The sequence below is a fragment of the Cervus canadensis genome, chromosome 15, assembly GCF_019320065.1.
Source record: "Cervus canadensis isolate Bull #8, Minnesota chromosome 15, ASM1932006v1, whole genome shotgun sequence".
Taxonomy (NCBI): domain Eukaryota; kingdom Metazoa; phylum Chordata; class Mammalia; order Artiodactyla; family Cervidae; genus Cervus; species Cervus canadensis.
In genome coordinates this window covers 7,471,782-7,487,033 of record NC_057400.1, presented here as the reverse complement: position 1 = coordinate 7,487,033, position 15,252 = coordinate 7,471,782, and the positions used below count along the sequence as shown (strand labels likewise).

The 15,252-nt window shown below is 52.5% G+C and overlaps 1 protein-coding gene across 1 annotated transcript in view; it reads right to left on the bottom strand.

Moving 5' to 3' along the window:
- Positions 1-15,252, bottom strand: part of SCTR (secretin receptor) — a 67,797-nt gene that overhangs the window by 28,657 nt on the left and 23,888 nt on the right. Inside the window, exons 3-4 of the mRNA XM_043488148.1 lie at positions 10,249-10,356; positions 5,549-5,652 (exon numbers count right to left, since the gene is read on the bottom strand). Coding sequence (XP_043344083.1) covers positions 5,549-5,652; positions 10,249-10,356 — 212 coding nt within the window. The remainder of the gene's footprint in view (positions 1-5,548; positions 5,653-10,248; positions 10,357-15,252) is intronic.

Below are 15,252 nucleotides of genomic sequence, written 5' to 3'. Positions count from 1 at the left end.
TTGGGAAAAGGCCTTGGGCATCATCTGCTGCCAGTTCAAATTTCTACCCCATACACAAGGCCCCTGATCGCCACCCTGAATTCAAGTCTTTGCTTGAATACCTCCAGGGATGGTGTCTTCACTGGTGTCTGAGGAACTCACTGGGTGTACAACAGTGCAAAGTATTAGATATTTTTTCTCAAATGAATCTAAAACCTATTACATTTAAATTGTACCTATTGGTCCCTTTTCTGCTTCTGGAGTCACTGAAAATAAAGTGAATCTCTCTTATACCTAAAGCCTATCATTATTTTATTTTTTTCATCATTATTTTTTTAAGTATTTAATTTATTCAGATTGTACTGCACGGCATGTGGGATCTTAGTTCCCAGACCAGGGATCGAACCTGTGCCCCCTGCAGTGGAAGTGCAGAGTCTTAACCACTAACCCACCAGGGAAATCCCTTTTATTTTATCATTATTTTTAAAATAACTTCTCCACGGTAGAATAGCTTTAGACTTACAGACGAGTGGCAAAGACGCTACAGAGAGGTCTGTCCTCTCTGAACAAGTTCTTCTGCCCAGCTGTTCCCCACTCACTCAGCATTCAGCATCCCCCGTGTCTTTAATCTCTTTCCATTACCCATCACCATTTTCCTCAGTTAACATGCTACAGTTTGTGAATGTCCTTCTTAAACAAGACACCCCGAACCAGACACTTGAGCAGCTACAGATGTATTCTCTGACCAGGGAGAAGCAGAGTGGGCCCCGGTTTACACACGGCAATCCCTGTTCTATACACGGTACCCCTATTAATGCAGCCAGGCAGTCGTTGGCTTATTCAGCACCCACTACACACTCCTGGCTCAGCTTTGACTCAACATCTCGATGGAGTGGAATAGTGTATACAGAAATAAATGTAAAACCTGTATTTTTTAGGTTCAAAAAATAAATTGTACAACAGTCTCTAAAAGAATCAAAGAAATAAACAGTAAAGCAATAATGCCATACCTTTTTTCTTTACCAACCAAATTAACTAATATTTAAAAGTACTAATATTCCATGTAGGTGAGGTTATGTGGTGGTGGTGGTTTAGTTGCTAAGTCATGTCCGACTCTTGTGACCCCACGGACTGTAGCCCACCAGGCTCCTCTGCCCATTCCCAGGCAGGAATACTGGAGTGGATTGCTATTTCCTCGTCCAGGGCATCTTCCTGATCCAGGGATTGAACCCATGTCTTCTGCATTGCAGTTGGTCTCCTGCATTGCAGGCAGATTCTCTACTACTGAGGCCCCAGGGAAGCCTCAGGTGAGGGTACAGTGGGAGTGAAAATTGGCTCAGTCTCTCTGGAAAGTAGCACAGATCAAAAACCACACGCATTCCTTCTGACTTCCTGTCTACCTCTAGGAATTAATTCTAAGAATTATCAGAAATATAAAAGCACATTTATATATAATGATGTTTATCACAGAACTATTTTTGACGAAAAACATGCAAATGCCCAACAACAGAATAGTTAACCAAATTCTTTTAAGTTCAAATTATTTCAAAATTAGGCTATATTAAAATGCTACTTATCAAGAGTTTCAAAAGATGTCAGGACATAATGTAATGCTAAGTGAAAAGGCAGAATACAACTTTTACATGTACAGTGTGATTTCTGCTTTATGCAAAGAAAAGTGTTAGGTTGAATTGTATGCCTCTTCCCTTTTTTGAAGATCAAAAAGGTTGAATATCGGTCATCTCAGGCGGTTCAATCTCACACATTCATAGAAACAAGATCGTAAGGAGTTGTGTTAGATATTATTAGTGATTAGATTATAAACTGGTGAATACAGTCATTATTTTCATTTGTACTTTTTTCTGTACTTTTCACTTTTCTTCAGTGGTAAGTATTGTTTTGTAACCAGAAGAAAAGGGTAACAAGAAAACACCACCACACAGATACTACTGAGGAAATCTGACAGGCGTTTATACGAAAACGACCTTGAGGTTTGAGTGGCCCACGCTCCATGGTGTTAAAGAAGTGTATGCAGAGGGAACAGGGAAAGGCTTCAGAGTCAAGAGACAAGGGTTCCAAACCTGGGACTGCCACTATTCAGCAGTCCTGGGAAATCACTTAACTTCTGTGTGACCCTGGGCAAGTCACTAAACTTCTCTGGGAGCCTCAGATTCCTCATCTGTAAAATGGGGATAATATCCACCATGCAGGCTTTTTAGAAGAACAGTTACGGTATTGGGTAGAGTATCTAGACAATGCCTGGCCCTTAGAAGACCTCAGTCCGTGTTAATTTTCTCCATCTTCACCCTCTGCCCCACTATCCACTGTTAAGTCTGAGTCAGCAGTCTAAGACTGTGGTATGAAGTATGAGGCATGAGGTAGCTGCTAGAACAATTAGGCCTCTTCTCGGCTTCATTAATGGAGTGCTGTGGAGGAGCAAGCCACGTTGGAATGTCTGGAGTGTTCCAGGCCTGGGTGTGTTATTTTAAGAGGAACATTAATGAACTGGGGCATTTCCGGAGGGGGGTGGCCATGTCATCTGAAGAGTGCATTAAAATACTTGAGTGCACCACATCCTGAAGGAAACAAAGTTAGGGAAGAAGGGTATTAAAATGACTGATGTCTAAAAGAGTAAGACTGAATTGTAAGCTCCAGACAGGGCAGAAGTTATCAGAAAGTAGATTTGACTCAGAGGGACCAAAATTCTTCTGACAGCAGAGGGGACTTTTTACAGGTTAGCTGCCATGGGACACTGCCCTTCCCCACTGAGGTGACTGCAATTCCAGAAGCCGGGAGCCACCTCTCAGGAATGAGTGCAGGGAACCAAGAGGGCAGCAGGTTGCATTGGGTTAATGGTTCCTAGCCTTTAGGACTTCAAAGAGCAGTGAAATGTCAAAAGTCTGGAGACTGAGGTGTCACCCCTAGGATCTTGCCATGTGCAGGATGCACCGGAGAGCTGAGGGCATCAGCTCACTCAGCAGACACCTGGTTTTGCAGCCCTGGGTCAGAAGCAGTGGGTCCGCCTGTGGCAGCGCGAGGAGGCATATGGACGACAAGTGTGGAGGGCCCAGGCTGAGCACCGCATGCTGTCCTGTGGCTGGGTTACCGTCTGCCAGGTGACCCTCAGGACATCCCAGCCAGCTCTGCCTTTGTCTTCGAGATCTGACCCCAAAAGAGCCCTGTTCCCCCGAAGCCAGACGTGAGCTCAGTGACCTCAGCCTCTGCGACACCTGCCCCTGGAGGGCCAGGGGTCCAGAAGGAAGTCTCAATGCCGTCGGTCCTGGATGAGGCTACCTGTCTCTCTGACGTGCGTCCTGACTGGGCCCCTTCCTTCTCCATCCTCTACGTTAGGGGACAGCAGACATTTTCCATAAAGGGGCACACAGCAAACATGTGAGCTTAAACATTCCGTCTCTTTTGCAACTACTCAATTTAGCCCCTGCCATGCAAATGGATGTGGCTGTGTTTCAATAAAACTTTATTTGCAAAAGTAGGTGGTAGGCTGGATTTGGCCCAACGGCCCTTGTTTTCTAAGCTCTGCTCCGGGTAAACAAAGTCAGCTTTATGTACCCACGTGGCAGCTTTGCCTGGCCTTTCTGCTCATCTGAGTCCACTGTTGGCAACTGGTGCGTGCTAAGTCAGGAAGTTGCAAAAAGACAATCAGTAAATACATACTTTCACAATCATTTGATTAAAAGAAGAAAAGACATTTTAACACTCAGAAAGGATGATTCAGTTCTCAGAATAAAAGACTAAGTTTGTGGGGAATTCCTTGGCAGGGCAGTGGTTAGGACTCCACACGTTCACTGCCAAGGGCTCAGGTTCAATTCCTGGTTGAGGAACTAAGATCCCACAAGCCACACAGCCAAAATGAAAAAAATTAAAAAGACAAAGCCTGTGCTTGTCTGTGGTCTGGCATCAGGGACCAGTGTATCCCATGGTCTGGAAAAACTTCCACCAGTCTTAGGGATTCTAATATTTTTTTACATGAGCTGAAGTTACAGTAGGTCTTTTTTTTTTTTTTTTTTTTTTACTATTTTTGGGCAATTAATTTTCTCAGTTAAGTCCAGAACTCTGCATTTATCTTTGTTAAATCTCTGCGCCTTCTCTGGCATTTTAGAGTTTCAACCCAGCCATGGATACCATGGTTCAGGCCCTGGCCTTTGTTCTTATCCAGATGACTAATGTTAGCCAACAGTTCTTAAGTGTGGCTTCAACAGATATAACTCACAAAACCAAAAGCTCTTTAGGGTCCTCAGTAATTCCTAAGGGTATAAAAGTTTTCTGAGGCCAAAAAGTTTTGAGAACTGCTGGTCCAAGCCATGCATGTGTCCCATCCCTCTGCCAGGAAAGGTGCAGAGGTGGACCGGCCCAAGTCACGTTGGGTCAGTGAGATGTGAGGACGGGCTTACTGGCTGTTTGCATATGAAGCTTTCCTGCGGTTAGCAAGAGAGGTCAGGCTGTCCTCCCTCCTGGCCAGGCAGGCCTGGGAGTCTGCGGCTGCCATCACCAATGGCACACACCTGACAACAGGACGCCAGCCCCGGGATAAGTCACCAGGCTATCAGGAAGAGAGATTGAAGAAAACCTCGTCCTGAGTGGTACTGCTTCATGACAAGCGCCCGACGCCTGTCCTCTGCATCCTAGTTACAAGAGCCGCATTAGCTTATGAAGCCCCTTGGAAGTTTCTGTCACTTGCAGCCCATGCATCCTTCTGAACCTCCATCCTGCCATCCATTATACACGTGATCCTTCTGAATCTTACAGACTTTACAAATGTGATCCACATAAGCCTCCTGTCTTCACATAGGTCAGAGACGGAAACGGAACTCTACAGAGGTCAGGGCCCATTCACTGGCCCTCCAAAACCACGTGTAATCCCTATTAAATTATTCCACCTGGATCTGAAGACCTCACGTATCTTCCCTAATTGGATGATAAGCCCTGGGAGAGAAGGAACTCCGTCCTCCACTACAGTCCCCCACCCAATCTCCTTCAGGAAGGACTCTGAACAGAATGGCCTCTTCAGGGCGCCCACACGCCAGCATCTTCTCTCAAACCAGGCCTGCCTGCAGCCGGGTGCTCCTGCCTCCTGGAGCCTGAGTCTCCTCTGAGAAGGGACCTTTGGGAGCAGGCGCTGCGGCCCCTCACCCTCCCCAGCACTTCCAGGGTTCACTCTGCTCCTCCTGACGAGCTCAGGACCATTACTCACCCCATTTCCCATATGGAGAAAGTGAGGCACAGAGAAGTTACATCCTCCCCACCCCCCACCAAGGCCACAGGGCAGGTTCAGACTCACACTGGCCCGAGCAGTTAGCCCCATCACTGCGTTTTGGGTTTCAGGCCAACCTGGCCCCGGCATCCTCACGGCACGTGGCCGTTCTCACTGTGCCGCGGTCCTCAGGGTCCCCCCCCCCCACCGCCCCATCCAGGCTGGCGGGCCAGGACAGAGAGCTGGGAGGGTGTGGGGCTGAGGTGGGCAGCCCCGGGTCAGCCGACCAAGCCCTGAGCCGGCTTCACTCTACCTCCCCAGGCCCCTCCACCCCGCAGGGAGGCGGGGCAGGCTTACCCGCTTCTCGTTGGAGGAGTCATTCACGTTGACCCCGCAGGCCAGGTCAGGTCTGGGGAAGGTTTCTGACCAGCCGCCCTGTGTGCAGTTCCGGAACATGGAACCTGTGGGGACCAAGCATCCTGGGGTGAGCGGGGGGACGGACAGATGGCCAGGTTTCTGGGCGCCCTTGTCCGCCTTAGTTGCCGGCGGAGGGGGCTTCCTTCTGTCACCCTGTCCCTTTCTCCGAACCCCACAGGGCAGCTCCAACTGCTCAGCTGACCCTTGAAGGCTTTGTGAGAGTCAGTCCGGAAAAGATAGGAAAGGCGTGTGGGCACACAGCCCTAGTGGAGATGCGCGTGTACGTGTAAGGGACAGAGCCGCGGTTCTGGATCCCTTGACCTACACACCTGGTGGGCGCTGAGCCGTGAGCACCCCACCCAGCCTCTGAGCACTGCCCATCTCCCCCTGGGCCCCCACGGCCTCACCCACACCCACGCCCCACACCCCCTGGACCAGGCACCAGGCTCCACCACGAGGAAGGTGACCGACACGTGTCCCAGGCCCCAGGCCCAGCACAACTTCCAGGGTCACTGCTCAGCTAGCTGGGTGCCCCTCAGAGAACAGTAAGACCTTCCTCTGGCAGGCATGGCAGCGCCTCGATGATGAGAGAGGCCGTATGCAGTGCTTAAGAATGGCAGGTTACACACCCCAAGCCAAACAACACTGGCCTCACACTAATGACCGTGTGTTTATTCAGTTACAAAACCTCACGCTCTACTATAACAATACACAGTGATTGCTATGTGCCAGGCACTGTTCTAAGCATGTGAGAGGTATTAACTCATTCAATCCTAACAAGACTATGAGGTCGGCACTGTTACTTTTATAGTAAAATGTATTGTAACATGAAAATACTACACCCATTTTACAGCTAGGAGAACTGAGGCACACCATGGTTCAAGAACTTGCTCAAGACCACACTCCAGTCGATGTAGAACATGAGATTTGAACCCCGGGGCTCAGGCCTATATTCTTACCCACAGGCTTTGTACTAACCCCCTTTCTTACCCTGCCCTTCCTGCCCCCAGGCCCTGAAAAGTGAAAGTCCCTCAATCGTGTCTGACTCTTTGGGACCCCATGGGCTGGAATTCTCCAGGATAGAATACTGGAGTGGGTAGCCTTTCCCTTCTCCAGGGGATCTTCCCAACCCAGGGATTGAACCCAGGTCTCCTGCATTGCAGGCGGATTCTTTACCAACTGAGGGACAGCCATCTAATGGGTGAGCCCCCCAGAGAAATCTGCCTGGTTGGTGAGGACCTGGCCACACCCATAATTAACTTTTCACAGGCTCCTGGCTCTACTCCTGCACTAACAAGTTCTATTTATTTATTTGGCCTTGCAGCATGCAGGATCTTAGTTCCCTGATCAGGGATCAAACCCGTTCCGCCCGCACTGGGAGTGTGGAGTCTTAGCCATAGGACCACCAGGGAAGTCCCAGAAGTTCTACTTTATACATAACTTCACACCCTGCTCCCCAGTGTCTGAAAATCAGCGGAGCTAATACGTATACCCTCCCAGGGAGCCGCCCTTCGGCGCCGCTCTGTGCTATAAACCACAAGATCACTGCAGCCCTCTGTCTCTCAAGGCTAGTGTGCCCCTCTCACACGGAAGCGACCGTGGCTCCCCTGCCTCCCCTCCCAGAGACCCCAGGGGCTCCCTAGGGCCTGCTCCCCAGAGCCCTTGCTCATCAAACATCTGTGGGCTGGCTGGCTAGGAAAACAAATGAGGGAGGAGGAAGGGCCTGCTCTAAGCGTTTTCACAAGGGAAGACGGAAGAGCTTACCCAGGTGGAGCTTTTTAGAGCGAGAGCCCAAAGACTCGGGTAGAGGAGCTGCCAGGCCAAGACAGAAGTTGGGAAAGCCGTGCGGGGGCCTCCCCGCCTGCAGTGACTGGCTCAGCTCGGCTGCATCCCCCACCCTGGGCTGCCAGGGGGGCCGAGTTCCGGTCCCCAGGTCTGGCTGCTGTCGAGGCCGCAGGAGGCTGACCCCAGCTCTGTACAAAGGAGCCCTGCTGCTCCTTTTGCTCCAACCAGTATCCTGTCGGGGCTCCCCAGCCACCCGAGCTGGGCCTGGTGTGTTTCTCGCTGACTGGCCCCATGGCCTAGGCCACCGTCTCTCGGGGTTGAGGACCAAACAGCTTCCACTCAGCTGGAGAAACATGGTGGCCATTTCTAGAACCAGCCACTGTGTTAACACGCTGATCCTAACGGCACTCCTCTGAGGGAGGTTTTGCTGGCCTGTCTCACAGACAAGAAAACCAAGGCCCAGAATTGGGCAGCAGAGCCAGCCACGACGTGGCCCGTCATTGTCCCACCCTCCTGCCTGCCCCGTCCCTGAGATCCCAGAGGCAACTCCAGCAGGAGACCGTGGCCTTTGGGCTCTAGGCATGCCAGGTCTATGACGGCTCAGGAGACCTGGCGCTCGGGTCAAGAACCAGCCAGATTTGAGTTCGAAACCCAGCACTGGCTCTTGGCTGCTGCGTGCCCGGAGGTGCATCACTTCTCTGTACCAAATGGGATAATCACCTACACTGCAGGACGGGGCAGGAAACCCAGGCTGGTGCTGGACACAGAGAGGGACACAGAGAAGGAGCTGGTGCTGGACACAGAAGGGCTACTTCCCTTCTGCCTCTGGCCTTTCTGAACTAGACCACAAATGGTGGGGCCTGGGGTCTTGGAATTTAGGAGATGAGTGGAAGCTTTCTGTTATTAAATCAAGAAAGCTAGGTTGTCAGAGAGGAAAGAATGGTGGTCAAAGGGCAGCTGGTTGGACAAGAAACTGAAATAAAAGCACACACACTCCCTGGAATCCAGAAGTGGTTATCAGACAGTGTATCCCCGGAGGCTGGGCTGGCTGTCTGGACACCTCTCCTCACCGACCCAGCAGGATTCCCACGACAACGCTGCATAAGATGCAGGCCAGGTGCCCAGGGCAGTGAACAAGGCGGAGCCCCCCGCTGACATGGCTCTTAGTAGAACCGCAGAGGAGACGAGGTGTGGGCTCCCATGGGCTCCCATCCACTCCCCCTGGGTTTAATTCCTAATATGTCAGGCGTTCTGACCTAGGTTCAGGTCAGTGACCACTTCAAGGGTCCCCAAAAGTACGATCAGTACTTTTGTGCATATGTGTGTCTGTGTGCGCATGCACACGCAAGCAGTCCAGGGGAAGAGCCAGGTCAAAGCTTTTATCTGACTCTCTAAAGCCTCATCAGGTTAGGAATCTCTGCTGCTGCAAGGCTCCCATCCCCCACTAAGACAGAAGGGAGAGAAAGCCAAGGTCTGACCCCACTCAGGAAGTGTGTTTTTAAAGAAGAAATACTGGAAGACCAGGGCCCTCTTAAGAATCAAAGGAATGCACCCTAGACGGAATATTCTAGGCTCCAGCACAGACACACAAGTATCTGGGTACAGAATCCAGCCTGTGGTTTCGCAGCCACACAGACATTCTGCCTGGGCCCATGTAGTGGGTGCCCTGAGAAAGAGTGAGTTTATTCTACTTTTTTTCTTCTTTCAAAGGGCTGAGTCTGGAGCACCAGCTTGTTCTCACTGGACACACCTTCCTTTCTTGGGGTGGGAAGCCCTGGAACCCTTGGGATGCTATTGAGGAGCCTTTCTTCAGACTCCAGACCCAAGGTGGATTTATGGGGAGAGAGCAGATAGAGGACAGATGGCTCTCAGCAACTTGAGGCTGGACTGGTCCTGACCTATGCTCCTGGGCTGGCCAGTCCCCTGGGCCCGCAGCTGGGTGTGAGCACAGTCGGCCCCAGGCTGAGATGATCCCCGCCGACCCTCATCCCCCAACCAGGCCCTGGATCCCTAGCATGGACCCCAGAGGGCAGCACCTCCGTGAGACCGGGCAGGTGGGCGGATCCCGCAGCCCCACAGTGACACCAGGTGGCCGAGAGAGGAAACTGCAGCCCCTGTCTCCCCACCTCCCAGCTGTGAATCTGAGGCCAAGGCTAAACCCCTCTCAGACCTTGTTATTTTTGCTCTTTAACTGGGCCAAGTGGAGAGAAAAGGTTTGTGGTTTGCAGGGATTTTGTGACAACTGAAGTTTAAATCTGTAAAAATGCCTAGTACATGACAGGGTTTGGTCCAGTCTTAGCCCCTGTTAGTCCCTAAGTGTTCCCTGTCTGAGACAACTTCCTCACTTCCTCGTCTGAAATTAAGGAAATCCTTATAAACTGCAGCTTTGCTCGGGTGAGAGATCCCCCAGGAGACCAGAAGCTTCCAGAGAGGGCAGAGTTCATCCGCAGGGCCTAGTAGAGAGGGCACGGAGGAAGTGAGTGTCCCAGAAGGCCAGCCCAGGCTAAGCGGGACCCAGACACAAGGGCTGGAGCAAGGGCCCCGGGTGCTAAGGGGCCAGAAATGTGGAAGGAAGGAGGGGAGCCCCTCAGTGGGAACACAGGGCAGAGGGGAGCAGGCCTGGCCTCCTTCACCCCTTCCCTGGTACTTAGCCCCCTGGCCCCTTGCTTGGCACCAACAACTCAGCCCACCCCACACACCCCCAAGCGAGGCTTCCAGTCGCCAGCAAGGACCACTCCCATCCTCCCATTCACTCCCTGCCCCCAGAGAAGTCTTGGCCGCATGCCTCCAGCCCAAGGCCCACCCGGAAGGCTGCCCAACAGCTTCCCAGTCAGACCCCCGGGCTGAGTTATTACCATTCCTGCCCACGAGCATCCAGAGGAACCGCGGGCATGCCACTTCCACTGTCTGTCCCAGTGCAGAGGATGGCCAGCAGCTGGTGTTGTCCCACAGCCCCCGGCAGCCTGCCAAGAAGAGCAGCAGCATCAGACAGGGTCTCAACGTGGACGCCCCGCGCACCCCCCGCCCCGCCACCGCCACAGCCTAGCACACCCCCAGCACCTGCACCTGGTGTTGCCCCCCACATCCCTCCCAAGGATAGTCTGGTCTCAATGCGACGCAAAGCTGCACTTACGGTGAACAGCAAGTATAAATCTGTCCTTATGGACACTGAATTTGAGGTTGCTTCCTTTTTGTTTTGTTTGGCTGCTGGGAAGCTCAGAGCCAGATCAGTGGCCCACTTCGGGTAACTGACAGACTTTGACATAAAAAAAATTATTGGGTGTCCACAGTGCAAAACTAGTCGCTGTCTTAAGCACGGCCTTCTGGTTTACCTGATTCTGAGGTTCTCCGGCCTTTTGTGTCTTTGAGCTATTTCGCAACTCTATAAATTGTAGATAACTGATGGCCGTGCTAATGATTCCTGTCCAGAGAAATGTGGGATCCACATTTCTGTCACTTTCTTTGCATTTGCATGACTATCAATTATCTAGAATTTATACAAAATCGTTTTCAGCCAGTTTTGCATCTACTTGCCTTATATGTACAGTACTTTGAATTCTCCTGTGAACCGGTGGTTAATGTATTACTGGTTCTCTCATTACTTAAGTACAATGTTAAAAATTATCATTTAACAGAACCAGCCACCAATTCTCCCACAGTGGATCCCGGGGGAGGAAAACCAGAGAAACTGGTCCTGTGACAGACTTCCGGGGGCCCATGCCACCTGGGAGGACATCACCCAGGAAGATCTGGAGCACCCTGGAAATAGAGGTGATACCGTGAGGTCCGCAGTCACCTTGCATCCCGTCTGGGGAACATAAAGCAGACCACAGCACCCTGGAGCCCACAGCCTTCAGAAAGAACTCAAGATTCTTGAGTCCCAGAGACCTGGGTTCCAATCCTCCCCACCACACCTTGCTGCCCAAGCCCTCCTGAGGTTGTCCAGGGGAAGAGATCACCTCCACGTGGAAAGCCTGGCACTCACTGGGTGCCAGGGAATGGCAGCTCCCTCCTGCCATCCTCCCCAATCCTCTTCGTCACCAAGTCCTTTTCTGTTTTACCCTGGCATTGGGGGAGGGGGGGACCCAGCTGGGTCCTCTGACCTGCAGGGCAATTTTTAGCTCCAGGGACTGGTGGATAGGTGCAGTCTGAAGGGGTCCCTGGATTACCCAGCTGGTTAATTCCCAGTTTTTATAAAGAGTAAGAGTCTCTTTTCAGGCATGAAATAAAACCAGGCTCAAAGTTTCAGCATCCTCCTGGACACTTTTATCCCCTCCACGTGAAGTCTCCCTGGCGATCTGTCCCACTTTAGAGGTACTGATTCTGCAGTGGACATCTGTGTCACTGGGGAGATTCTGATTCAGTTGTCCTGAGCCCCAGGAATCTACAGGCTACTGGTGTTCTCTATGTGTTTCATTAGGTTTTGCTTTGAGAATCTTCATACTGCATCCCTCCCTTCCCACCGCAGAGGCCCCTTCTTCTGGGATCACACCAGCCTTGGGCTCCAGGAGCCCATCCAAGATGATTGTGAGAGGCCAGGGGAGGTCATGGCTGGAGGGGGCGGGGCTCCTCCTGGTGCCTGGGTGCAAACGGCTCCCCGCCCCGGGCAGTGGATCTAAAGAGCAGGAACCAGTCTGATTCATGACCGCTGGAGGCCTGTGCCCACAGAACTGGGCATGGCACAAGCACTCAACAAGCGCCTAAGGAAAGGATGGATGCCCGAGTCTCCGGCCCCTGTTCCCCTCCTCATCACCCACTCCTTGTAAATGGGCTTTTGCTGTGATGCCACACATGATTTCTGAATCCCACGTCCTCTGCTTGCCAGCTCTGCTTGATGCCAGCAGGAGTCGCTCTGTGCTTTCCACACAGGAGGGCATTCCACCCACAGCAGTGCTGCAAGGGATCTGACTCTGCCCTCATTTACAAATGAAGCAATAAAGCAAGGAGGTGGGTACCTAGAGTCACCCAGCCAGGAAACGGAAGGGCTGTGAGGTAACTGTCCAGCCAGGCTCCTGGGTGCCACCTCATGGGCTCTGCCCACCTGCTTGTCTCCAGAGGCACCAGCCCCAGTTTCTTAGGGAAAGATGCCTGGCTGGGGCAGAGCAGCCCCGGGAGGTTGTGGCCCTGAGCAATGGGGGAGAGGACAGAGGAGGAGAATGCCACGGGGACTCAGAGTGGGGCCTGATGGCGCTCCTACAATGACAGTGGAAGCTTCCAGGGGGCCAAGGACCAGGGTCTGAGTTCTTTGAGGAAAGTGGGGCATGAGAACCCCCTTGGATGTTCCAGAGCCTCCACCCCAACTCTCACCGTGTGCACCGAAAGAGGGTGGGCTGGACCTTCTTTCTTCTGGAACCTCCCCAGGGCACACAGGAAGGTTCTGCACTGTCCGGGCACCGGTCCTCCAGGTTCCCGCCATGGGCGTGGCTCGCCAGGCCCCTGAGTGACTCTCGCCTCCCCAGATGCCCTTGGGACAGTGACGTGGTCCTGAGAGGCCCTGGGCAGAGGGGCACAGGGTGCCTCCTCTCTGGCACAGCACCCCACATCCTGCCTCCTTCCGCAGAAGCCCCGTTTACAATGCAGCCGCCCTTCCTCCTAGAAGCGCTGGGGGCGCTGCCCGCTGCGGGCACACGAAGGAGCCTCTTCCCTCACTTTGGGAGCCGTGGCTTCAGGACAGAGGCTGGTCAGGTCAGCCAGGGCACTGGCCCGAGTCCCTGAGGCCGGACAACCCAACCCACGTCCGGCCAGCCAGACAGATGGGAAGGGTGCCAGGGCATCTGGCAGGCTTCCTGAGCTGGGTCATATCAGGTCTGGCCCACAGGGACAATGGCCTGGTGCTGGCAGAAAGCAAGGGAGGAGCTGACGGGGGGTGAGAGCGAGAGGGACCGTTTCCCCCACAGCTGGCTCATGCCCATATCCTTCCTATTGGCCAGGGGGAAGAAAAGGCTGGGAAGGGGCTGTCCAGGCTGGCGCTGTACAATGCAGGGGTCGAGCAGGGTCACTGCCCCCAAGTAGAGATGAGGAACCCAGGCCCCAAGAGGCAAAGTGCTGGTGGAGCACTGGTGGAGCTCGGATCCCACCTCCAGGCGGACCATTGGTGGCAGCAGGCCTGGACACCAACTCCACACGGTACTGCGCACGTCCCAAGCCCTGAGACATGGCCAGCCTCCCCCAGCCGTGGCCTCGCTGTCAGCACAGGTTCAGCACTGGACCAGACCTGGCCCAGCATGCGAGGAGCACATCTCACTGGTAGGCTTGGGTGGCTGGTACATGGTTGAACACTTTTAATTTTAATAGTTACACCTTTTTAAAAAGAATTTACTATGCATTAAAAGGTTATACAACAGGTATATCACAGCCGTGATTTTGTAGTTACTGCTATTTAGGATGAGGCTAAGTTAAAAAAAAAAAAAGTCAGTTTAAAAAAGAGAACCTTCATGCACTGTTGGTGGGAATGCAAGTTGGTGCAGCCACTGGCGAAAACAGTGGAGCTTCCTCAAAAAATTAAAATAGAGCCACCAAATGATCCAGCAATCTCACTACTGGACACACATCCGAAGGAAATGAAATCACTGTCTCCAGAGCTATCTGCAGCCCCATGTTCACTGCAGCATTACTGCCATAGCCAAAGTATGGAAACAACTTTAGTGTCCATCAAAGGATGAATCGGATAAAGAAAATCATGATGAAATATCATTCAGCCTAAAAATTTTTTAATTTTTTAAAAGGAAATCCTGCCATGTGTGAAAACATGGATGAACTTAGACGACATTATGCTCAGTGAAAAAAGCTAGACACAGAAAGACAAACACTGTTATCATCTCACTGGTGTGTGGAATCCAAAAAAGTTAACCTCATAGAAGCAGAGAATAGAACCGGTGGTTACCAGGGGCGGGTGTTGGGGGGAAGACAGAGAGCTTGGTCAAAGATTACAGAGTTGGAGTTATGGTGGTGGTTTAGTTGCTAAGTCATGTCTGACCCTTGCGACCCCATGGACCGTAGCCTACCAGACTCTTCTATCCATGGAGTTCTCCGGGCAAGAATACTGGAGTGGGTTACCATTTCCTTCTCCAGGGGATCTTCCTGACCCAGGGATTGAACTCGGGTCTCCTGAATTGCAGGCAGATTCTTTATTGACTGAGCCACCAGGGAAGCCGTATATGATGAGTAAGTCTAAGATCTAATGTACAGCATGATGAAAAAAAAGAGTCAACCCATTGATATAAAGGGAAAAACACTAGGGAGACCACAGTACAGACGGTGCATGGTGCAGGTGGGCTGGGAGGTCTATGGCCGGGGGAGCAGAGAGCAGACCGGCCTGCTGACTACCTGCAGGGACCCCCTTTGCACTGCCCCAGGGTGTGAACGGAGGGCCGTGGGCCCCACTCCCTACAGGCTCCTGCCCTGAGTGAGGGACGGCTGCACAGGCGGAGCACGAGACAGGTGGCATGGCGTCCTGGTCTGGCCTCCCCGGGGGCCCGGGCACGGTACTCAGGTCACTGGGTTAGGGGAGGGCTGGGAGTTTTAGACCCAGAGCTGCAGAGCTCAGTGCCTGCGTCGGGGTTGAGGGGGACCCACGAGAGATGGAGGAGTTTTGTAAGCAGATCTACTGTTACTGAGCCAGTAGGGAGGGCAGGCTGCGGGCCTCCCCTGCCCCTCTACCATCTCTGAGGTCACCTGTCAACACTGACCACCTTGCTGGAGGGGGTGGGAGGGAAGACTGGGGAAGTTCAACTAGGGAAACGAGAAAAGACACACCATCGGGCCACTAATGCCACGTGGGCAGCAGGGGGTGCCTGCCCAGTGCCCGCGGCAGAGTGTGGGGTCCTGGGCAGAGGTGAAGTGTGGTGGGGACAGAGTGA